Source organism: Sceloporus occidentalis, unplaced genomic scaffold (assembly GCF_023333645.1).
Source record: "Sceloporus occidentalis isolate IW3139 unplaced genomic scaffold, rSceOcc1.0.p SCAF_4, whole genome shotgun sequence".
In the NCBI taxonomy this organism is placed as follows: Eukaryota; Metazoa; Chordata; class Lepidosauria; order Squamata; family Phrynosomatidae; genus Sceloporus; species Sceloporus occidentalis.
The window spans coordinates 144947004-144971213 of NW_028316984.1; the positions used below are offsets into that span (position 1 = coordinate 144947004).

Consider the following 24210-nt stretch of genomic DNA (forward strand, 5'->3'; position numbering starts at 1 on the left):
ATTAGTAGATTTATGCCATGAAAGATACATTTTAAAGGTAGGTGAATGGTAAGGTATTTATAAGGGTACAGAATTACACAATAGACAAAAAAATCATAGCCAAGCCTAGAAGTAGCAGAAAACACAGTCAATTAACCTGCTTATTTTGACAGCAGGAGTGAGTGTTGGTGACAGAAGTACAGATGCTCATTGTGATATCAAGGGAACAACATTTACGAAATTGTGGTAGAAAATAAGTACTTACTACTACTAATACTAATAATAATCTTTTTATTTATATCCTGCTTTTTGTCTGGACAAACAAAGCGGCATACAAATTAAAATGAAAACTGTACATACCAAATATTCCCCGCCCCCTTAAAAAGGAATTAAACAATTAGAATTAAAATACCTAAAAACATTAAAACATAGATATTTAAAACAATTAGCTAAAACAGTAGACAGAGAGTAATAAACTAATATAAAGACAACCATGCTTTCCTACCTCAAACCCGGAAGACAGAAAAGTAAGGCAACCCAGCATTGCCTGTTCTGTTTTACTGGACAGTGAAGCTATGTGAAGTAATTACTCAAGGCATTTTGATGTCTGAGGTGCAATATTCATATGACATCTCTCTGCCCACTTCCTCAGCACGAATGGAATAATTTACAATTATTATCAATTACTGTTCCTGTTTGTTGTCTTTTAAGGCTACCTCAAGATTCACATAGCTTCCACTGCCTAAGGAAGGCTGCTTTACTTCTCACCTTGCATGTCTTTCAGAAGCTTATGTATGCCCTTCAGAACTTGACCTGAAGTCCTCTTCCTTTTAGACAATTCAACATGAATAGGAAATAGCTAAATGCTTCCCCTTTATTAAAATAAAAATCCCTTAGTTGAAAAGCTTCAAATCTCAGTCTTGAGACAAAATCCAATATTCATAATTGTTTATGTGTCACTTTGAATGTGCAAAGGGCTTTTTTTAAAACTGTTTTCCCTCACAACCATTTTAAAAATGTGGGTCATGGACACTATAGTTTTTAGAGATTGCAGCAAAAGCTGAAAGGCATTTGTTTTGTCACACACTGCATGTTTAGCTAAGCAGAAATCTGAACCCAGGCCTACGTCCATTATTGTTCTGTTCATGGTGATACATGCAGCTGTTTCTTCTTTCCATTCAGGCACACTAGAGATGAAGGACAGCTTAAAGGAGCTCATAATGGCTTCTACAAAAGCTTCATCTCAATCTCTGAACTGTGTGGAGTCTTATTTATGCTGAAGGACCAAAGGACAGTGAAAGGGGAAAGATGACAGAAGCTTTGTTAAAGTAATGGGAGCCATGTGTAGAACTGTGTACTTCATGTGTGTTCTGATGTATTTAGTAGACACTAGGAGACTATGCATGTTAGGTGATATATATGTATATAAACCCAGACATATATTTGCCTTAGGTCTCCTCCAGTTATCTCCCTCTCTTCAAAAATCGCTCCCTCCTCCCACACACCTCCTTCTTTTGACAGATTAAAGATAAAAGAAACCTGAGTTCACACTACAATTCTGGGATATGCCATAAGCTCCTGGATATGCCATAAGCTCCTTTCTCTCCACTGTGGCTGAGAGCATCCACACATCCCACGTATATTATTTCTAGGTACCAATGGCAATTGCAAAACACACACAAATTCTGAAATATCTAAAGACTAGAAAAGATTCAGGTTCTTCATGCAAAAAGACAAGTATATGAAGCAGCACAGAACCCTAAGCCCATGCTGGGACACTGATTCATCTCTGAGTCAGACAGAAGAGTACTGCCTACTGCATCAGCAATGTAACCTTGCTGCAGCTGCATAATCCCTTCCAGATACAGTGCAGGTCTGATACTGTTAGCTTTATGAGAGCTGCTATAGATAGGTATAACCCAAAGACAACCAACCACTCCATGCTATAAAGAAACCAACCACCTACTCAAAATAGTATAGCTTTGGATAGCATAGGCCTGGTACAGACCGCCCCAAAGAGGTGGCCTGCACCCACCCGTTTTCATGCTGGACTGGGGCCAGGGCAACCTCACCGGCAGCCCCAATCTGGTGTTTTCCGGGCCACGGAGAAGAGGCAAAATGCTGCTTCTCCATGGCCCGGAAAAGCGGTGTCCTTGGAGCTTCATGCCCCTGAACACCCCGGCCCTACAGAGGAGAAAGGGGTTACCCCTTTCTCCTCTGGATTGTTGGCGGGGCCTTGTAGTTACCATGCCAACAATCCACTGGCAGCTTCTTCCTGAGACGTCATCCTTATGACGTCTCTTCTTGTCACGGATGTGCAGATGCTGTGCGTTGCGAACGTCATCATGGTGGCCCCCGTGTGGATGGGAGGCCGTCATGATGATGGCGTCCACACATTCTAGGGTTGCGGACCATGTGGTTGCTGTGTGGCCTAGAATTGGTGGCAGTGCGCCGCTTTGTGCCTGTCTGTATCAGGTCATAGTTACATTGCTATTAGACCAGAGTGCTATTTGGCATGCTCTCTGAATTTGGGCAACGGTTGGTGTAAATTAACAGGAATTAGTCTAAGCAAAGCTGGTGAACAAAATCCCAAGTACTTCTCTGAAGTGCTTCAGATCTACAAATGTTTAAAACATGGATAATTGAGGAAAATCAGAGCCAGCGTGGTGTAGTGGTTTGAGCACTGGACTACAACTCTGGAGACAAGAGTTTGTATCCCCACTCAGCCATTACCCAACTGGTGACCTTAGGCAAGTCACATTCTTTCAACCTCAGAGGAAAGCAAAGGCAACGCCCCTTTGAACAAATCTTGCCAAGAAAACCCTGTGATAGGTTGCCTTAGGGATGCCATAAGTTGGAAACAACTTAAACACAAGCAACAACAACAACAACAACAACAACAACAATAACAACGGCAAAACATATATCATTCTTCCTGGCATTATAATCATGGATTATTTGAAAAACTAACCAGTGAATGTATGGGGGGAAAATCTGTACCCATCAAATGATAATTCTCTGTAAGGCATCAGGAGAGACCTTAAACCTTCAGTAGCCAAGCTCTCATACCTCCAGCCATTAGGCCCTTGAGCCAAACAGACTGTGTAAAGGTTGCCTCTAGACTCAAGTATTAGCCTGACGGCTGTAGCTAACTATATTGATTCAAAATAGTTATAAGATAGTTGTCTTCAGAAGTCATTGGACATACACTAACTCTTAGAGAATGTTATGATTTGAAGCCTATCCTTCTTAGTCTTATTCTCATCTTATTACATGCCTTACTTAATTTTTACCCCACCTTTTGAATAAGTCTTTGACACTGGCCTTTTGTTCATGACAGTTCAGTCCAGTACTGGACTGCAGCCTATCTTTGATTATGGAGATAATCAGATGGGGGAATGGGATGTCCTTGCCCTGCCCTTGTTCCGTCCTTCCCTTGCGATCACAGGAAGGAATTTCAGATGACGTCACAGTGATCCAGACATTGTTCCTGTCTGGGAAGCGCAAATAACAGCGACTGCGTGCAAGACTTTCATACAACGTCATACTGATCCTGTCACTGTCCTGTCAGTGAAGTGGAATTGTCCGGTTCTTGACCTTCAATTTGCATTAACAGAAGAACCCGTTAATGCAAATTCCACTTCACTGACAGGATTATGACAGGATTAGTGCATCGTGTGAATGTCTTTCATGCGAGTGCTGTCACGAAAGGGATAAGGATGGTCTTTGCTCCTGTTCCCCATTTGATAATCTCCTATGTCTATTTTCTATTACCCCACACTTTTTTTTGCTCAGTCTAACAGCAGTCTGACCTATAAGTACCTGTGGTAGACTTTGGCGCTGTGGGAGACTGCTGAAAACTAAGACACTGATCTGAAGTTATCAAACAATGAATGTTTGGTAACTTGAACAATGAACAGTGATATTATCCTATTACTGTATTTCCCTATTGGGTTCTGAAAATGTGTACAGTTTACATCCACGGCATGAAAATATTCCAAAAATATATAAATTACAAAAAGCAAACCTTGACTTTGCTATTTTATATAAGGGACACTATTTTACTATGCCATTATATTTAATGGGACTTCAGCATCCATGGATTTTGATACCCACAGGGGGTTCTGGAACCAAACCCCAGTGGATATCAAGGGCCCAGAAGGAAAACAGAACGGAAGCAGATAAAGGTCTTAGGAAATCTCTCTGGACCTTCTTCATGATTAATATGCCTGACACCATACCAATTGTTCTGATATTACAAAGAGACATGCTTGCAGTCACATTTTAGCAAACATTTTCAAGTACAAGTCAAGAAATATAATAAGTATTCCATATTCTTCAGAGTCAAAGAAAGAGCAAAAGTGATGTCCCTACTGCAGCTACAATTCTCTTCTGCCCTGTAGTTTGCACACTGTGACAGCATCATTGTTTGGTCACAGCTGTAGAGACTGGCAGTGGACCAAAATCAGTCATACAATCACCTGTCACATTTTTACATGGAATAATTATAGTGCGCCTGCGTTACATGCAGGCGCGCCTTATGCAGCTTCCAGCATACACTGGAAGCTGTGCCGGAAAAAACACTGACGTGCCCCAGAAGAAGTAACGGGGCACGTGCCTGTGGTGCGCAGCCCGCAGCACACCACGGGCATAAGACCTATTACTTCTAATGGGACTTGAGCATACGCGGCTTTTCCCTTATGCAGGGGTGGGGTTTGGAATGGATCCCCCGTGTAAGGGAAAGGGCCAACTGTATTACATGCTCAGCACAAGTGTCCTTGATAAGAGGAAGAAAGACATCTCCTTACCTTCCACAATGAGCCACACCTGCTGTGATTCCTCTTTCTTCCCATTGGTCTCAATTTGGCACCAGTATTTTCCAGAATCTGTCCGGTCTACAGACTTCAAGCTAAAAAATTAAGAAAGAACAGGGGATTACGATACTTTGCATAACACTGCACACACACACATAATAAAATACTTCAAAAACATCCAACAAACCATAAATGTACCACCATTTTGAACTATTCCTGAAATGGATGACATTTTCCCTCTTCAGCATTCACATAAACCGTGAATTGTGAAGATAGTCCCATATTATTAGAACTAGATCCATTTATACCCAAAAGAGTGCCTTCTCCCACATCAACCTGCCTCTTCCTTTAGATAGTTTGCTGAAGCCATTCTTCACCTGCCTCCTTTTATTCCAAATACAGTACTGTGAGTCCTTGTTATCTGCTGGGAATTGGTTCCGGGATCCCCTGTGGAAACTGTAATCTGTGGATGCTCAAGTTCTACAAAATTCAATGTCTTAGTAAAATTGTGTTCCTTATATAAAATGGCAAAATCAAGTTTTGCTTTATGAATATATATATGTAAACATTCAAGCCACTGACAGTTGAATCTGTGGATGAAGGATCCATGGATACAGAGGGCCAACTGTATTTAAAAAAAAATTTTTTTGGCGTCTTCAACGGTGGGCTTCTAACTGCAGAGGCCCTAAGGAGATTCACATACCACCAGTGTCGCAATTCTATCAGTGTCCAGAAATGTTTTTTTATTTACTCAGGCAAATCAGTTTAAACTGATTTTACGCATTACATTGTTTTTTTTATTGTTTTCTCGCTTGACGATTGATTGTACAGTGCCCTAAAATTCCATTAAGAAAAAATCTAACTCACCACTTTATTTTGACAGGCAGCAGTTCTTCTTGGTCACAAAGAGGGCCTTTTTCCAGCCATAATTATTTCCCAGCTAAGATTATGCTAGTGTGAACTGCCAGCCAGTGTGTGTATGCATGTATGTTTGCTATATTTATTACTAAAGCCTGGCTCTTCTACAGTAGTAAAAACACAGGTTTTCATATAAAGAAAGCCACCGTTTTCCAGTGTTGCATGTGGCATTATAATTGAGGGCATTTTCAGATTATCATTTTTTACTTGGATATAGCAAGAAAGCAGAACCCACTGTTTAAGATCCTAAAAATGCTAGTGTGAATGGGATTTAGAAGCAAAAGGGAGCTCTTTTGTGGAAGCAGCCAGGCAATCACTGTAAGGATGTGGCACCACTTAAATGGGAGAAAATATGTTCTGTCAGGATAGAAGACAGGATAGAAGACAGCACTATTATGCTCAAAGAAGTTGAAGAAAACAGTAGAGGTTTGTCTAGGACTACTGTGGAAATTAATTAACCAAGTAGCATGCAGTTCCTGTTTGGAGAATATGAGAAAGTTAACTAACTCCCTGGTTCCAGTAAACCTATTTGTTCTCATATTGGAGACTGTCGAACCCTCACCAATCCAGAGACTGGAGTCTGAAAACATGCTGAGAAAGCAAATCTGTACATCTGGAGCAACTTAAAAGGGTGGAGCAAACATTCCCTCATAAAGGTGATGACTCAAGTGTTGGATCTCTTCTTTGACCTTACTCAGCACAGTGTAAACTTAACAAGGCTTTTAATGAACTTACTTTTTTTAATTGAAGAGAAAAAGCATATATGCTAAAAACATACCCACACAAAAAACCTGTATCAACCACTTTGGGCGGGGGTGGGGGTGGGGGGAGAGAAACACATTCATTACAAAGTGTTGCTATTATAGTTTAAGCTCTGATCCAAGGGTGAAATACTGTAGGTTGTCCAAGTTAAGATACTTCAGTCCCATACAGACAGGCCAAAAGAAATCTGCTTCGGGTCACTTTGGAGGTATGCTGTTTAAATAATGCATGTGTCCTAAGAGTCGGGAAGCTGTGCCACAGCCACACTCCAATCCTAAGGACTGGAGCGTGGCTTTGGCGTGGCTTCTGGACTCTTAGGATGCATGCATCACTTAAACAGCATACCTCCAAAGTGGCCTGAAGCAGCTTTATTTTGGCCTGTCTGTATGGGCATAGGTATTTATAAGGCTGAGGAACACTCTGCACAACTCCATATTGTGGCAGCTGCAAGACAAAGTCAGCTCATGTTGACTTCTAGCTGTGTCAGATCATAGCAGTATGACCAATGGAAGCAAGCATGAGTCAGGCTGGGGGTGGAAGTGGTACCAGGGGTACTAGCATTATTCTTAGATTTCCCTGATTCACCTATCCATTTGCTAAGCCATCTGCAACAGTCCACAAGGAGTTTAAACAGGATTACCAAAGCAGAGTTTGGAACTGTATATACTGGTCTATGTCTTCATGAATCTTACAGCCAGCACTGGCAACATTACAGCATACCCACTAGTTATAATGCAGTGATGTATTATTTTTCTTGAGCTCAAGCAGTTACAGAAGCACAAATTGATTTTTCTGCTGGGAATCCAAGATTCTCAAGAAACTATTAATTCAAAAGGTCTCAAGGGAGGGGTGTTTGGGAACAGAGAATCCTTGTATACATCTGGCAGTTGCTTTTTCAGTCACTGTACTCATAAACAGAATCAAATAAATTGTGATACTGCCCTCCTCTCCAATACACAGAGATGTACACACCCCAAGAAAAATTATCCTTGAATATTGTACCTTATGTTCATTAGCCCAAGTGTAGCACAGTTGGCTTGATCTAAATGATGGAGTAAATATGCTGGAACACCGCTTGTGGGGAATGACTAAGGTTTGGTTTGTATGACACATCCTTCTCTCCCAATAGGATTCAAATCTGCCCTCAGAAGTCTGATTTTAATTAGGGCATCTCTTTTCAGTCAGAGACAAGGCGACAGGGATGGAATAAATAAGTGCAAGGAATGGTTAAATAGATCTCAAATTCCAGCCTTCCCATTTTGCTGCAGAGCATGTTTGAATAAACAGGAAAAAGCTTTATTTTTTCCTTTGCCTTCAGAAAAGATGCTTCAAGCTGAGAAGCTAGTAGAAGGAAAGTCTCCCTGTATTAGAATGACAGATATAGCTGGAAAAGAAAGCAAGAGTGGCTAATACAATGCACGCTGTCAGCTCTGCTTAGCCCTAGTCTTATGGAATCACACTGAGGAATTAAGAGGCTGAATACTCCCTTGGGGTTACCTCTGCTGATCATGCCACTAACTGTGATAAAATACTGGGCTAGCTGATTCAGCTGTCAATTTACCAAAAGCTGATATACGATTTAAATGAGTTTGCATCAAATCATGTTGCATTGCATGTTAACCTTGTTAGTCGTTTTATTGTTATTCCTTTTTAGATTTTTTAAAATAAGCTCCCAGCCTATAAATATCATAAATAAACAAACAAATTTAATAAATAAATGGAGTGAGTGGAAATTTTGCACTTTTTATGACAAATCATCTTGTGGAGCCTTTTTGGCTTCATGTCTCTATGCCTGTATAAAAAAAAAAAAGATTCCTTGTTTCACATCCAAGTTCACGATGCAGAAAAAATTAATTCTCAGATCAGACAATGGTATATTATATATGCATTAATTTAATTATTTGCAAAACATATTTTCTATTTGACTGTAGACAGAGACTTTTGATGATTTCAGTTTGGATCATGGCATCAGGGTGGTGAACTCACTTTAAGAAATTGCCAAACACCATTTTATGTTTACCCATGTGGGAATTCATCAGAGCACAAGAAGTATATTGAGGTACACCCCCCCCCCCCCAATAGTACATATTACCTTTCCTACGTTCTCTGGAAACAAAGTCTTCCCTAAAATACAGGTTTCATACAAATTACATAGGAAACATTAGGACAGAATCACAGAAACATAGCATTGGAAGAAATCCCAAAAGTAATTTATTCTGACCTCCTGCCAATAAGGAATTCACAGCTAAAGCATCTCTGATAGGAGATCACCCAACCACTGTTTAAAAGTCTACCATAAAACTCCCCTTTGAGGTAGTCTATTCCACTGCTAAACATATCAGGAAATACAGTCGCCCCTCCAAGTCCATGGACTTGAAAATCTGCAGAGGGATGACCACCATTAAACTTAATGAAGTGCACGCCCGTGGTGCGCACCCCGCATGCACACACCCCATTCAAGCCTATGGGGCTTGAATATGCGCAAGATCTGGAACTCGCAGGGGGGGATTGGATCCCCCGCAAGTTCCAAGGGGCCACTGTACTTACTAACTGGTGGCTGAAATATATTTGTTTGAGTTGTATTCTAAAGAGCTGAAGCAAACACACTTCTCTTCCACATGGCAACCTTTACAATATCCTTTTCAGATATTTAAATAAGGCTTTCATATTACCTCTCAGTTGCCTCTTCTCTATGCTATACATTTGTTTTCCAGACCCTTTATCATCTTGGGTGAACTTCTGTAGGCATATTTCATCTTGTCTCATCATGTCTTTTATTTTCTTTTGACAGTCTCCCCTCTCCACATCTTCTCTTTCCAGTAAGGATTTCGCTGGCACCCAGACTAGAGACTTCTTTTGGCTTTCTATTCACACTCAACAATATTCCTTTCATGTCATCAGAAACGGTTATGGTAGTTACAGCTGTCACCTTTATAGAACTGTCCCCATATTAAATCTTGCACTATTTGCTCAATCTGTTTCTTCTGGAATTTGAATTGTCTCTCAAATGAAATACATCCTGTATGTCAATCTTGTCTCAAAATATATTGTGCTCATTTCCTGCACAGAGCATTTCCCAATCTATCTTGCCTCTGAGTCTGGGATCTCGATAGCCCTCTGAGAAATTTTCCTTATATCTGCTCTAAAGCATACTATCACCTTCTTCCATTATTATTATTATTATTATTATTATTAAACTTTATTTCTATAGTGCTTCCAGCCTTCTTTACTTCCACTAGTGTTTTTCAGGTAAAGAGGATCAAAGCAATCGGGTATTAAATTAAAAATTAATTACCAAAGGGATCCCAACTGTGCTTAAAGCACACAGTTCATTCATATTATTAAATAGTAGAAGAACTGGAGGTTTTACTGCTCAAGGTTTGGTCTCTTTTCTCCAGCTTCAGCTTTCTGTATTCATTCATTCATTAACATTAGTCTTCAGCTCAGCTCAGCTCAGCTCAGCTCAATTCCACCTACAGCAAGAATGGGGAACCTTTGGTCTTACAGATGTTGTTGGGTTACAATTCTGGTCATTCCTGACTATTGGTTATGCTGGCTGGGCCAGATGAGAGCTGGAATATATTGGCATATGGAGGGTTATACTCCTGACATACAACAAACCTCCCAAAGTACAGCAAACAAAACAATGCATTCAGTTATTAGATCTTTGAAACTGAGGTACACCTCCTCCTCTTCCTTAAGAATTAGCCTAAACTGCAACAACAATATTTTTTCTTGATCAGCTAAGGTAATCAGCCTCTTGGCAGTTTTACAAGCAGCTCTATCCCCCATGCTCCCTTTAACCTTACAAAACATGAGAAACAGGACAGCAATAGATATTATGATAACATGGTTTGTAACACTGAGTACCACTGGCACATAATACTCAGTAGTCCACTGTAACAGCCGAGCAAGAAAGCAAGGGCGGGGGGAGAGCATATTTAAGAAAGTTATGCTCTGGCAGTGAAAGCCCTATTTACCAGTAAAAGTCCGGATCACTCCTTTTACCAGACATTGCTTACATGCTTTTGTTTGCTTATCAGAGAGCTAGGTTAGTGTAATTACTAAGAGGAGGAGCTGTTAGTCAGGAAGCCCCTAGTCTCAATCTTGTTTCTGCCATGAATAATAATAATAATAATAATAATAATAATAATAATAGATTTATTCTCAATCACAGGGATTCCGGGCGGGTTATAGCAATAAAAAATACAATTAACAGACTAGGTAGCCATAGACAAGCCACATAACCTCAGCTACGAACAATACTGTAATATTGATTACAGAGTTGTAAATATTACAACTAGTTAATGCACATGGAATATTTTGAATACTTGAAAGTACTATACAAATAATAAATTTTATTAACTACAAACATGGGACAATGTCCAAAATGGTTCTTCATATTCCTAGACATTTTGAGATGAAATGTTTAGGGGCCTAGAATTTTAAACAAACAAAGAAGAAAGGTTTTGGGGTCAAAGGTGATGTTGCATGTTCGCACAGTTTATTAGTAGCAATGTAATGAGTTATAATCTAGCAGCTTAATTTACTTTACAGAGCTGTTCTATGTATAAAAAGCAGAGAAGGAATATATGCCATCCTGAATTTTTGAAGGAAAAGCAATGGATTTTTTTAATGTTGTAACAAATAACAACACCAACTGGCATTCCATATCATATGTACAAGTCCTACCTGAGGAACCCAATCCAGTGTTCTTCATCTACTGGAATGTACACCTGGTCTACACTTTTCACCACAGCTCCATCCTTGATCCACAGCATCTCTGGATCTTCCATTCCCTCGAGGCTGCAATTCAGTTTCACTGGCTGTCCCTGGGACACCTTCAGTTTAATTGGCATTCCAATAACCTTTGTTTCTGAAAGAAAACAACCTCCCACCTCTCCACACCCACAAGAGGGGAGCGAGGAGGTTGGGAGTACAGCAAATTAATCAAGGTTAGTGGGTAGCCTACAATGAAATACAGTCAAAGAACAAAATGCACAGGCACCTAAATGCCTCATCAGAGTTTTATTATATTTTTGGAATGATTATAGGATGGGAGCAATACAATTCCTGTTATGAAATAACAGAAGTAGGTAAATGCATGCAAGACTTGGATCAGCAACATGCCAATTTGAAGATCAACAGGGTGAAATTCATGCAGTAACAAATTGTCAGTGGTAAATGGAGATGCTGAAGCCATCCTTAAAACAGAACCCTGGCAATAGTTTTGAAGGTGTTATTCTCAAAATAGTGGTGCAATGCCTCCCAAAAATGTCCTCTAGATTTTAGACTGCCAGGTAATATTCCCACGCTCTTAGGGAACTGTGCTTTTGAACTATGCCCATGAAAAGAGCTGACATTTATAAAAGTTATTCATGTAGGGGTGCTGTTCAATGTGCATTCACTTTTTATTTCAAAAGCTTCTGAACAGTGTGAAAACACTGTGGAAATAAAGAATGATCTAGAGCTTTGGCATGAAAAGAGACTAACCATTTACAGAACATACTTTCCCCACTCTTTCTTATGTGTGGTGTGGGATTACTTCAGTCAGTAGCCAGGCAACCCTGAAACCCAAGACACAGTGCCAAATTCTGATCTCATTCCCCATTTGGATGGATGTCACTAATTCATTTGCAGGTGGTGGTGTTTCTCAGATTTCCTGTGGGGTAAATGCATCCAGAATGAGCTCCAGGCCTCAAATGTGTTTAAGTGGGCAACTGGAGAGCAATTGCTTCCATAAGATGTGAAATGTTTGGAAGGTGTTAGCATGCACCAATACTGAAGCAGGTGGCATGTGTGCTAGGAAAAGGACGAACATATGTGGGAAAGAAGAAAATAAACAAGATGAAAAGATGGAGTAAAACAGAAGATGAAAATGTAATGGCAAGTTTCAAGCTTCCTTAATTATTCCTGTAGTCGTCACTGGGCAATATTGTCAGCAAAGTGCGAGCTATCAGCTGTTAATTTGGTTTATGATGGTTTTCCTCATAGGATTGGCCATTTGGTGTGACTGCTTTGTGCAACATTGATTCTGTTAAGCCCTTTGAGCATACTAATAAGAGGGATATGAAATTAACAAATAGGAAATTAGCTACATAATTAGTCCGTTTAATATTATAGACATCCTCCAATCCACCAATATGCTTATCTTGGCAATTTCTTGATGTGTGCCTTCAAGTGATTTCCAACTTATGGTGATCCTAAGGTAAGTCCTATCACAAGAATTTCTTGGCAGATTTATTAGGTGAGGATTTGTCTTTTGCTTCCTCTGAGGCTGAGAGAATGTGACTTACCTAAGGTCACCCAGTGGATATCCAGGCTGAGTAGGGGATGGAATCCTAGGCCTTTCTGGACACCCCTAACCCTAGTACGCGCCAAGCGTGTACAAAATGCGGCGTCATTTCCACGGCACAAAAAGAAGCTGCATTTTGCAGCTTCTTTTTTGCTGCGCCGAGGAGTCACATGGTTTGGCCGCAGGGGCTCCTCGGTGCAGCAAATGACGGTGCCGGCAGACCACCCTTTTTGGGCGGTTTGTAAAGCGCCCTAGTCTCCAGTCTTGTAGTACAATGCTCAAACTACTACACCACACTGGCTTGTTTTGGCAGTAGCCATTATCAGATTTTCTGAACTGTAACACTTCCCCTCACCATGACCTACTCTGTTGCCATTTTAAATTATGGCTTGTTGTTGTTTTTACATAAGAAATATCCCATGTGTTATTTTACAAGAAATACTAGAAAGTAAGGACATACATAAGGCAGCATTTACTTATGAAACTATACAGAATGTTTGTCATTAAACAGACATGATATCTAATTTTGGAGTGAATTGAAGAAGAGCTCTTGATGATGGAATGCATAGAGGCAGCCCTGACTACAAAATAAGAATGGAGTTTAGAGGAGGAGTCCTTGTACTCAAATCATCTGCACAATAACCAGAACCAAACCAAAATGGAATTCCAATATCCTTTTACAGTATTTGGAGCCAGCAATGTGATTAATGTTATATCTACGTAGAGCAGAACAACTGAAATGAATGGAACTTACTAGACACAATTAGGACACTTATCTTTGATCTCAATGGGTCTGTTTCAGTTCAGACTAATGTTGGATTTAGCCCAAGTCTGCACTGTTTCAAAAAAAAAAATTCTGAAGATCATTCAATAGAATTGTAGTCACACTATCCATCAGTACTAGTATTCAAAACTGCCACTATTTTCCAAGCCATCTTTCCACCTGGCCCATGCAGTATACATTATGTGAGGCAAACCTGGTAGGGATGCAATGAGTCCTGTCCCCTTGTGCTGGTGCAGCATCAAAGTATCAGCAGAAAACTTAACATTGGACTAGTGATACCCTTGCTACAACAGAATTGCATTATAAGAGAGGATTGTGGCAGCGCTGTGTAAATTTACAGCGCTTCATAAATAAAGGTTAATAATAATAATAATAATAATAATAATAATAATAAACAGTAGTCAGAATCCTATCTTAGCTGTCAGCAATAGTATCACCAGCATTAGTGTGAAAGTATCCTATGTTCGCTGGGAGCTCTGGATATCTGCTTCTCCACACACACATACCATCACCCAAGTCACAAATGTGGATTGAATTCTAATTCTGTCTGCACAGAATTACAGCACACTAAAAAATAAAAGCCTCAGCAGAGTTCAGATATCAAGATATATGCTATATGGCTGAATATTCCTGATTCCATGTCTAGCGTTCCAAGAGCAGACAGAAATGAGACCATTTGTATGTTGATGGACCACTTGTACCAGCAACCAACATTTTACAGCCCAATAAAAAGAAAAGAAGGTGTGTGTGTGTGTGTGTGTGTGTATATATATATATATATATATATATATATATATATCTGATTTAAAAAGATCTTTTGCAACCTCTTTAATATTTTGTTGTTTGTTAAGTGTCTCCAAGTCATTTTTTACTTGTATTGGTGGAGTACCATATGTAAGCCTTCGGTATATATGTATATATGCACCTTTACATAATTCAAAATGTGAATATTGTACACTGTCAATGTATCTGAGGAAATGGATTGCAATTCATGAAAACTCATGCTAAAATAAATTGACTGGCTTTAAAGGTGCCACTTTTTTATTCTCCTCCTTGGTTTTATATTTAACTAATCTGAAAGGGCTCTCTCTTAATAAAGTATGATAACCAATTTGTCTTTTTGGAGTCCTTACAGATTGTTTGCTCAGGACAAATTCAGGAAGAGCTTCAACCATACATCATAACTCAGGATGAAAAGACAAGGTGCCCCACACTAATAAGCAAGGCAGAGGCATCACCAAGGAAAATGAGATCATGCCTCAACCAACCAGCCAATCATTTTATTTATTTTCTGTCTTTCCCCTAAAAATGAGATTCAAGACAGCTTACAGAATAAGAAGAAATATTAGTAAAGCCACTTACATGTAAAAACATACAACAAAACTAAAACAATATTAAATTGTCTATAAATTAAAACCATATAAAACAATGATTTAAAAGCATAGATTAAAATCAATGCAGCACTAAAACAGAAACCTATTATATAAAACCACTAGTTGTAAAATGCCAACTGTCTTCACCTGACAAAGAAAGAACAGTTGGGAAGGAGTCACATTTGAGATGTACTGGAGGAGAGTTCCTCAGATACTGTGGACTGTCAGAAAGACAAGTAAATGGGTCCTTGAACAAATCAGGTATGAGTTTTCCCTGAAAGTCAAGATGACTAAACTGAGACTGTCGGACTTTGGACATAACATGAGAAGACATGTCTCACTGGAAAAGATAATAATGCTTAGCAAGGTGGAAGGCAGTAGAGAAGAGGAAAACTGAATTGCAGATAAATAGACTCAGTCAAGAAAGCCACAGCTCTGAATCTGCAAGACCTGAATGGGATTGTTGATATCAGGGTGACTTGAAGGTCTCTCATTCATGGGGCTGCCATAAGTTGAAGTAAACTCCACGGTAGGTAACAACAAAGGAGGGAGACAGCCTAGTTTCGCTAGGTCCACAGTGTAAGAGCAGCCATGGACAAGACTCTCCCCTACATTCCCAACAATGGCATCTCTAATAGTGGTGGGACTGAGAGAAGTGCCTCCCTTGAAGATCTTACAGTTCAGGAATATGCATATAGCAGGATATGCCTCAAAGTAAGCTCCTCACACTGTCCCTCCAGTCCCCACCCCCACCCCCTTCCCGGGAAATGACATGCTTCTGTAGTGGAAAGGAGACAGAAGTTCTCTTCATACATTTGTTGCAGACTTATGAAGAGCATTAGACTACCATTGTCCACATTGCACTACTCTACATGTAGGTTTGCTGTATGTGTTGATGTATAATGTACACAGTGTGTTAGACTCATGATATTTTCCTAATTGTTCACCAGGAAACTGCTGCATATCTGCCATGGGATTCCAGCATCTTTGTAGTGGATCCTATAGGTCATGTTGATGCGCGTGGGATTCTGCTTTTTCACCTGGATCAGAGGTGGGAAAGGATGCCCACATAAGGAGGGAAATAGTACCAGATGGAAGCACCTCATTTAGGTGAGCACTGGATCCCATCCCTGTCAAACCTCTCTTGGGCTTCAAGAGATTTCATAAAGTGCTTCCCACAAGTTTGCAAAACTACATCTGCTACCATGGGAATTAGGAACTTAAATTTTATATTAAGTTATTTAAAGGACACAATGGCTTGAGAACGTCAGTACTTGAAGTTCTTCCCATGTACCCATCTGCCTAAGGACTAAAGTCTTTTGGAGGGGACCTCCTCCATGTCCCACCAATGGGAGCTGTATATGGAGGTAGGATGTGAGAGAGGGCCTTTTCTGTTGGGGCATTTGAGGGGGTACAATTGGCACAAACACCAATTTCATTGCAAGACAGCTGGACGTGGAATTCTAGTTTGACTTTTCTCTGGGCTTTTAACTATTATAACTGTCTTTTTTCATTTTAACTGTGAGGAATTTTGTCTTACAATGTTTGTAAAGGTATACAGACTGTAGTTCTTTGTTATAATTGTACTGTGTTGTCTTAACATTTTAATAATTTTTCTTCCAGGGTAGAGCTGATTATTGTTAGTTGATTAAATGCCATGTTATACTTTAATTAGTACTATGTTATGTATTGTATTTTATACTTTGCATTTTTTTCCTTTTCTTTTTACCTTGGTATTAGATTATGTTTGTATTTCTAAATTATTTAACATAATTTTCATTGGAGTCGTATCGGGGGTTGGGAAGGGATTAATTATGAGTATTATTTGAATTGTAATGTACTTTTTTCTGCTGAATTTTGCTTGATTTGTATTGTATTATTTTGTATTCTTCTACAGTTGTAACCTGCCCAGATTCTATGTGATTGGGTGGGATATAAATAGATAGATAGATAGATAATAATTATTATTACATTTATTTCATTTCATTTCATATATACCCCGCCTTTCTCCCCAGAGGGACCCAAGGTGGCTCACAGATAAAACCTTTAAAATTGTTATAAAATTCAAACAATATCACACAAAATATACACAATATAAAATTTTTAAAAATGTAAAATACAGTCGGCCTGGCCCATAGGTGGGCTTGCCTTCAGCGGCTTTGAGCCTACACAGAAGGCAAGCCCCGGCAGAAGTAATGGGGTGCATATATTCACACTTGGCACCGTGAGTGCACTCCGCATTATTTTCAATGGGGCTTCAGCATACACCCGTTTCCCCATACGCAGGGGATGAGTGGGTCTGGAACAGATCCCCTGCGTATGGGGAGGGCGGACTGTATACACAAGTTAAAAACAGACTAAAACCCCACCTGCTCCATAAAACCACCCTGCTATGCATTATGTACAGAAAGCCTAGTGACGAAAAGCCAGCAGGGAGGGGGCCAGCCTAGCCTCCTGAGGAAGGGCATTCCAGAGGGTGAGACCACCACCAAGAAGGCTCTCTCTCATGACCTCACCAGGCAAGCTTGTGATCTTGATGGGACTGAGAGAAAGCCTTCTCCTGAAGATCTTAGGATCTTGCAAGTTCATACGGGATATGGTCTCTCAAATAATGTGGACCCAAGCCATGTAGAACTTTATAGGTGATGACCAGCACTTTGATTTGTGTCAGGAAACGAACAAATAGCCACTGGAGCTGTTTTAACAAGGGAGTTACAGTTTCCAAAGACAGCCCCACGTATAGTGCATTGCAGTAGTCCAAACAGGATGTAATCAAGGTATGTGTCACTGTAGTCAGATCTGATGTCTCAAGGAATTGGCATGGCTGGCGCACAAGTTTAAGCTGTGCAAATGCACTCCTGGCCACTGCGGAGACCTGGACATCCAGGCTCAGAGTGGAGTCCAGGAGCACACCCAAGCTGCGAGCCTTTCAGGGGGAGTGTAACTCCATCCTGCAGAGGCAAAGCCCCAATTCCCTGATCTGCCGTATGACTGACCAGGAGCACTTTTCTCTTGTCTAGATTAAGCTTCAATTTGTTTGTCCTCATCCAGTCCATTACTGACAGCAGACACTGGTTCAGTACAGAGACAGCTACTTTGGAGTCAGGTGGAAAGGAGAGATAGAGTTGGGTGTCATCTGCATACTGGTGACACCTCATCCAAAACTCTGGATGACCCCGCCCAGCAGTTTCATGTAGGTGTTGAATAACATGGGGGAGAGAATAGAACCCTGAGGGCACCCATAGGCCAGCAGCCAAGGAGTTGAGCAGAAGTCCCCCAACACCACCTTCTGAATCTGCCCCTCAAAGAAAGACAGGAACCACTGCATAACAGTGACCCCAAGTCCCATCCCAGAAAGGTAGCCTAGACAGATACTGTGGTTGATGGTATCGAACGCCGCTGAGAGATCCAGCAAGAACAACTGTCCAGTTCTCTGCATAGGTCATCCACCAAGGCAACCAAAGCTGTTTCTGTCCCATAGCAAGATCTGAAGCCAGACTGAAATGGAACTAGATAATCTGTTTCATCCAGAAACTCCTGAAGCTGAGAGGCCACCACTCACTCCAGAACCTTGTCCAAGAATGGAATATTAGAGACTGATATATAGTTATCCAAATTAGTGGAATCCAGGGTGGTCTTTTTCAGTAACAGCCTCACTACAGCCTCCCTTGGAAATTTGGAAATTTGGCTTGCTGCAGTGAGGCATTTGTCACCACCACCACCCCCCTTACCCACTCGGCCAGTCCCTCTCTGGTTGCTTTCAGAAGTCAGGAAGGGCAAGGATCTCTCCAAGGTTCCTGTCCACATCCTCAGGCTGCACAAACTGAAACTTATCCAACAATGCTGAACAATATATTAAACATATTCAGTTGGTGTATGTGTGGTTATTTAAGAATTATAAAGGGAGAGTTAAAGTACACAGGGACCTCTATTGCTCCTAATATGTATACAGTTGGCCCTCCTTATCCACGGATTTTTTTATACATAGATTCAAGCATCCACGGCTTGAAAATATTTTTTAAAAGTATAAATTTCAAGTGTCAAACCTTAATTTTCCCATTTTATAGAAAGGACACCATTTTGCTATGTCACTGTATTTAATGGGACTTGAGCATAGACAGATTTTGTTATTCAGAGGGGTTCCTGGAACCAAACTCCAGTGGATAACAAGGGTCTACTGTATATCATGTTTGTTTCATTTTGTAAACCAGACATATGCAATCATGAAACCAGATGAGAGTATTTGAACCAGCCTTTTGAGAAATGAGTGTTGTAGCGAATGTGCTACTAGTAAAATCTTATTTCATCATTAGGGAGATTAAACAACAATCTGTGCATGTTAGGCAAAGAAAACTGGCAGTGGTGGCTGCTTCCATCAATCTGCCCTGATTTTTAAAGGAGGTGTCCAAGGTGACAAGTCTATTTTCAAGACAGGATTCAGGCCCTTGCATAATTCCTTTGCAGTTCAGACGAAAACTCAAAATGGATTCACTTCCCCCACTAATACAGAAACTGCCAGCTTCCATTGTTCAGACGTTTATGCTGAACACATAAAGCTAAGGAGTGGAGGGACCAGGGATGGATTGACAGGAATTCTGAGGAGACAATGTATGGCCATCTTTGATTGTAAACAACTGGGCACTCTGTATCACTTATTGCCTCAGCAGGTTAAACATTTGTGATACATTTTTCTTTTCAAGACTTGAGCAAGCACATATGGAGTGCAACAAAAACAAAATGCAGATAATGCAGTTCACCTTTCGAACTGGTGTTTTGAACTAAATTCTCTACAATACTGAATACTGCTCCATTGTCTATATTTCCCTTCTTAGCAGGTGAAAAAAAAGGGATTGGGGAAACTGGAAGAATGAGCTAGGCTGAGGCAGGCACAGCGGAAAAGCACCCAGGCAAGAGCATCCATTTTCCTTTTTTACACAATGAGCAACCAATAATGAACACCTTGTAAGATGAACTCTCTGCTACCCAAAATTTACCCACACAATTCTCCTGTGTTTGCACATGCAACTACTGAGCTATTCATTGTACGCTGGAAAATATATTCACTTCTTCCACTGGTGCCAAGCAGACTGCATTCCATAAGAAAAATCTACAGCAACAGTGACCAATACAAAGCTGGTTATATTTCTGTGAGGTTTTCTGTGAGGTTTTCACTAGGTGTCCTACCTGAGGCTACTTTGCCTTTCAAGAGGTGAACATAATTTGATGATCTTTCAGTAGGTACCACCCCCACCCCTCCATGTATCTGTATGGAATGCCTTCTTCAGAGAGCCTTTCTGGTACTGGCAATGTGGTATTTTCAGAACCAAGCAAAGTTCTATTTTCCTGGATTTCCAAACCTTAAAAGTTGTTGGCTTTATTTTAGTTCTATGCTATGTCTGTTGATTTTGTTCTAGTTTACAGTTAACGATTTTTGATTTCACTTCACACCTTTTCACTGTAAAGTATCCAGAAAATCACAGTTATTGGGCAATATGGCAATATAAAACCATAGAACCTTAGATTTGGAAGGGGCCACAAGAGCCCTTCAGTCCAATCCCCTGCCATGCATGAATACACAACTAAAACAGTCCCAAAAGATTTCTGTTTAAACACCAAAGAAGCAGAGTCCACCCCCACATGCCCCGAGCAGTCTCTTCCACTGTTGAATGGTTCTCAAAATAAAAAAACTAGCTCTTCCTAATGTTTTCGTAGGATTTCTTTTCTTGTTATTTGAATCCATTGGTTTGTGTTCTGGAGCAGCAGAATATGATCTTGCTTCATCTTCTATATGAAATCCCTTCAGATTTTAAAATATGGCTATCGTGTCACCCTTCATTCTTCTCTTCTCCAGGCTAAACATACCCAGTGTCCTCAGCCATTCCTCTAAAGGTTTGGTTTATAAGTGTAGAAATATTGTAAATACAAAATAGAATATTGTAAATCAGCACAACATCAGTAACCCTTCCTTACAATTAGAGACCCTCTAGAACAGAATGTTGTTCTTTTCCTTGATTTTTGCAGGATTATAATTTGTTAACCTACTGGTTCCCAATACAAAGTCTTCATTATTTCCCTTTTTTTTCTTCCTGTTACCTTAATAGTAATTGCCAAGGGCAGTGAAGCTGGCAAAGTGATATTTTACAGTGTAAAGTATCACTTTGCCAGCTCTTGGCAATTTCATTTAGACACAGTGTTTTGTTGTTATGGGCTAAGAAATTAATCACATAATTATTACTTAATTCAACAATGGCATAATTTATTTGTGTGTAAACTAAACATCCATTCCCTATCATACATAATAATGAAGCAGCAGGTCCTTCTACAACTTGTGTGACAAAACTTATACAGCCATGCCATAAATACCTAAAATCTATGCATGAAATGACAGGCAATCTTATGAAATACTGTATAGGCAATATCCTGTAACAGCAAACCTGTTCGGCTTTCAAAAATCCACCCAGCTGAATCAGTAATTATGAACAAACCCTGCTATCTTTGGAGAGAAGCTGTCCCCACCTTTGCTGAAGAATCAAGGAATCAAAGTGCAGTTCACCTCTGAATAAGAGCACTGGACAAAGTACAAAATGAGTCTGATTTCAAGAAAGGAAAATATAGATTTTCATGGAACCAAGTGGAGAAAATATATATAATGTCCCTTTGCTCCTGATAAATGGAAATGAATGATTACAAGACACAGGTAGATCTGGAAAAATCAGTAGCTAATATAAATATACTGTATATTACATGCATGCACACACACACGCACACACACACAAAATAAAACACATGTGCATATCTACCTATATATCTACATGTATCTCCTTAGTTTCCAGCCATGGTTATTACCTGATTAAACTCTTACTCACAGAGATAATTAAAACCTAGTCATTAATGTACAAAGACTATAGAAATCAAAACAAGTTGCACAATTAGGAGCAACAGCTTAAAACATTCTTCAAGATTTTGGACCAGTGTGGCTGTTAGCCACATACCTTTCTGAGCCAAATGGAATGTGTCTAAAGAATTGACATTATTTATGTAACTATATATGAAAACAATAATAACTATTAGTTAATATTTATATTCATAAATATTATTTGGTTGGCAAGCTCACATGTTGGCAGCACAGAACATTAGCTGGACTGCTCTCCCCATGAGAAGGGGCCAAGTCAACTCAGTGGGTTCCATGTGGGCAGGAGGCAGATTCTGCCCACCTCTCTCATCATGCCTGCCCAGCTGTAAAGAGCACCTTGCCAATAAAAGGATGAACAGCCATAGTAAGGCAGGAGATATTCAGTGTTTTTCATTTCAGAAAAACACTGAGCAGGAAGGATACACTACTGTGAATTCCTTCTTGGTTATGCTTTCTAGCCAGCCCTAATTCCTATGAGCCTCTGCTGTTAGTAAGCAAATGTTCTCTGTCCAATTAGAAAACCATTTTCTATGTCCTCATAAATGAATCAAGTGCTGCAAAAGGTCTTTGCACTGCAGCTTGTTAACCTTTGGTATCTGCCAATATTGATTACTGCTGGCAAAAAAAATATTAAATTACATTCTTCACAGAGAAAAAAATGGATGATTGGGGGATGTTATCTTGTAAGCCAAATATGCAAAATCATAACCCAGCCCCTTTGGGATGTGTGGGTGTTTCACAGTTAGTGGTTGCATGTTATGATTAGGACATGTGATAGCTTTCTATTATGTTGTCCACCCCAGCCATCCATCAGGATGGATAGACTCCATGCTGTCACACATTCTTGATAGCAGCTGATAATGACATGGTCTATCTGAAAGCAAAGGGGTGCATGGTACCATTCTCACACACACAGCATTTACAGCTGATTCTGCTTGGCTGAACTAGCCCTCCCTTAGCTAGCACCAAGCCCCTGACAACTCACTGATTTTTCTTACTTTCTCATATATACAGGGCTCCCTGATTTTCAACTAGTCATGTTCCTAATCATAGTGTTATCATGGTACCATAAGGAATTGTGGCTGTTAGACAGGGCTACATTTTAACTTTGCCTTTCTTGTCATTTTTTCCCCTCACCCACTCACAAGTCCCTCCTTAACTTCTCCCTACAAATTGATTTGACCCAATACTGGCTCCAGCCTTCACCGTACATACTAAGCACCTCTCTGGAAATTGGGGACAGTCCAATTCCATCTAGAACTGTCTTTTCATGGCCTGAAGGTAACAGCTATGGCTCCAGATAGAATTTATTCCCATCCCAGTGGTATCACAGGGAAATGGATCGTCAAGGCACAAACATTGATCAGCAAATGTCTTACAGCTGTTAATGCAACAGGTTTTATTTTCAGATCAGGTGCTGGCAAACTGAGCTCAACAACTTGTCTGACCATCGGCATCAGATCAACATGTAGATGTTTCCTGTGTCAAGAACCAAGTTATTTACCTTGTGATAATATGCCACTGTATGCTCAGTTTCAGTCAATTTTACCTCTGTGAATGAGAGGTATATTTTCACTGTGAACTTTTATAGACTGCATGTGGAAGTGATAGGTAATCTTTCATATTTCTTAAAGGAAATTGGTGGCTACCTATAGAAACTGATAACCTATTTGATCTAACAGTCCAGCCTTATATATTCAATAGGGATTATTCCATAATACCTGTATTTAGGATTGTAGCATCTGTTAAATTAGAGAAAGAAATACTAGATGCCAACATTATTGCAAATGCAGTACGCCAGACCACTGTTTTTTTATATGTCATCACCATTTTGGAATAGTTATTCTCAAAATATTAAATGAATACATAATATGATATATGAACATGTGTTCGCATGTATCTTTATAACTTCTTATATACAATGCCCTAGTGTACTGTATCAGTGGTATGTTTATCACCTCTTTGAAAAACCTATCCTTCAATTATTTATTAATTAAAATATGCATACCCCATCTTATTTCTGAGGATCTGAGGGCACCGTCCGTACACAAAAATCAATTTGGAACAGTTTGAAACAAAAACAATAATTTTGAAACTCTAAAAGGATATTAAATCATTTTTCACTGTGTACAATCAAGTCACACAGATGAAGGAGACTCTTCTGTCATATAGGAGCTGAGGTCACTAATGTAATATGGAAACCTAAATACAACTGCTAACAGTCTTAGACATATTTAAAATGCTGACTGCTGAGCAACCACCAGCATCAAAATTCCCAGTGATTCATATTCTTGTGGATGCTGTTGTTTTAAAAAGAGAACCCTTAAAATATATGCCATGGTGTAGTTGTAAAATAGTGGTGACACAGCATG

General features: G+C 39.8%; 1 protein-coding gene across 2 annotated transcripts in view; it reads right to left on the minus strand.

Moving 5' to 3' along the window:
- Positions 1–24210, minus strand: part of TYRO3 (TYRO3 protein tyrosine kinase) — an 87719-nt gene that overhangs the window by 60936 nt on the left and 2573 nt on the right. The window contains exons 2-3 of one of the 2 annotated variants that reach the window (XM_089521907.1): positions 11166–11349; positions 4788–4888 (exon numbers count right to left, since the gene is read on the minus strand). In XM_089521907.1, coding sequence (XP_089378033.1) covers positions 4788–4888; positions 11166–11349 — 285 coding nt within the window. Of the gene's footprint in view, positions 1–4787; positions 4889–11165; positions 11374–24210 lie in introns of both variants that reach the window. The other variant, XM_089521906.1, reaches the window with a different exon arrangement.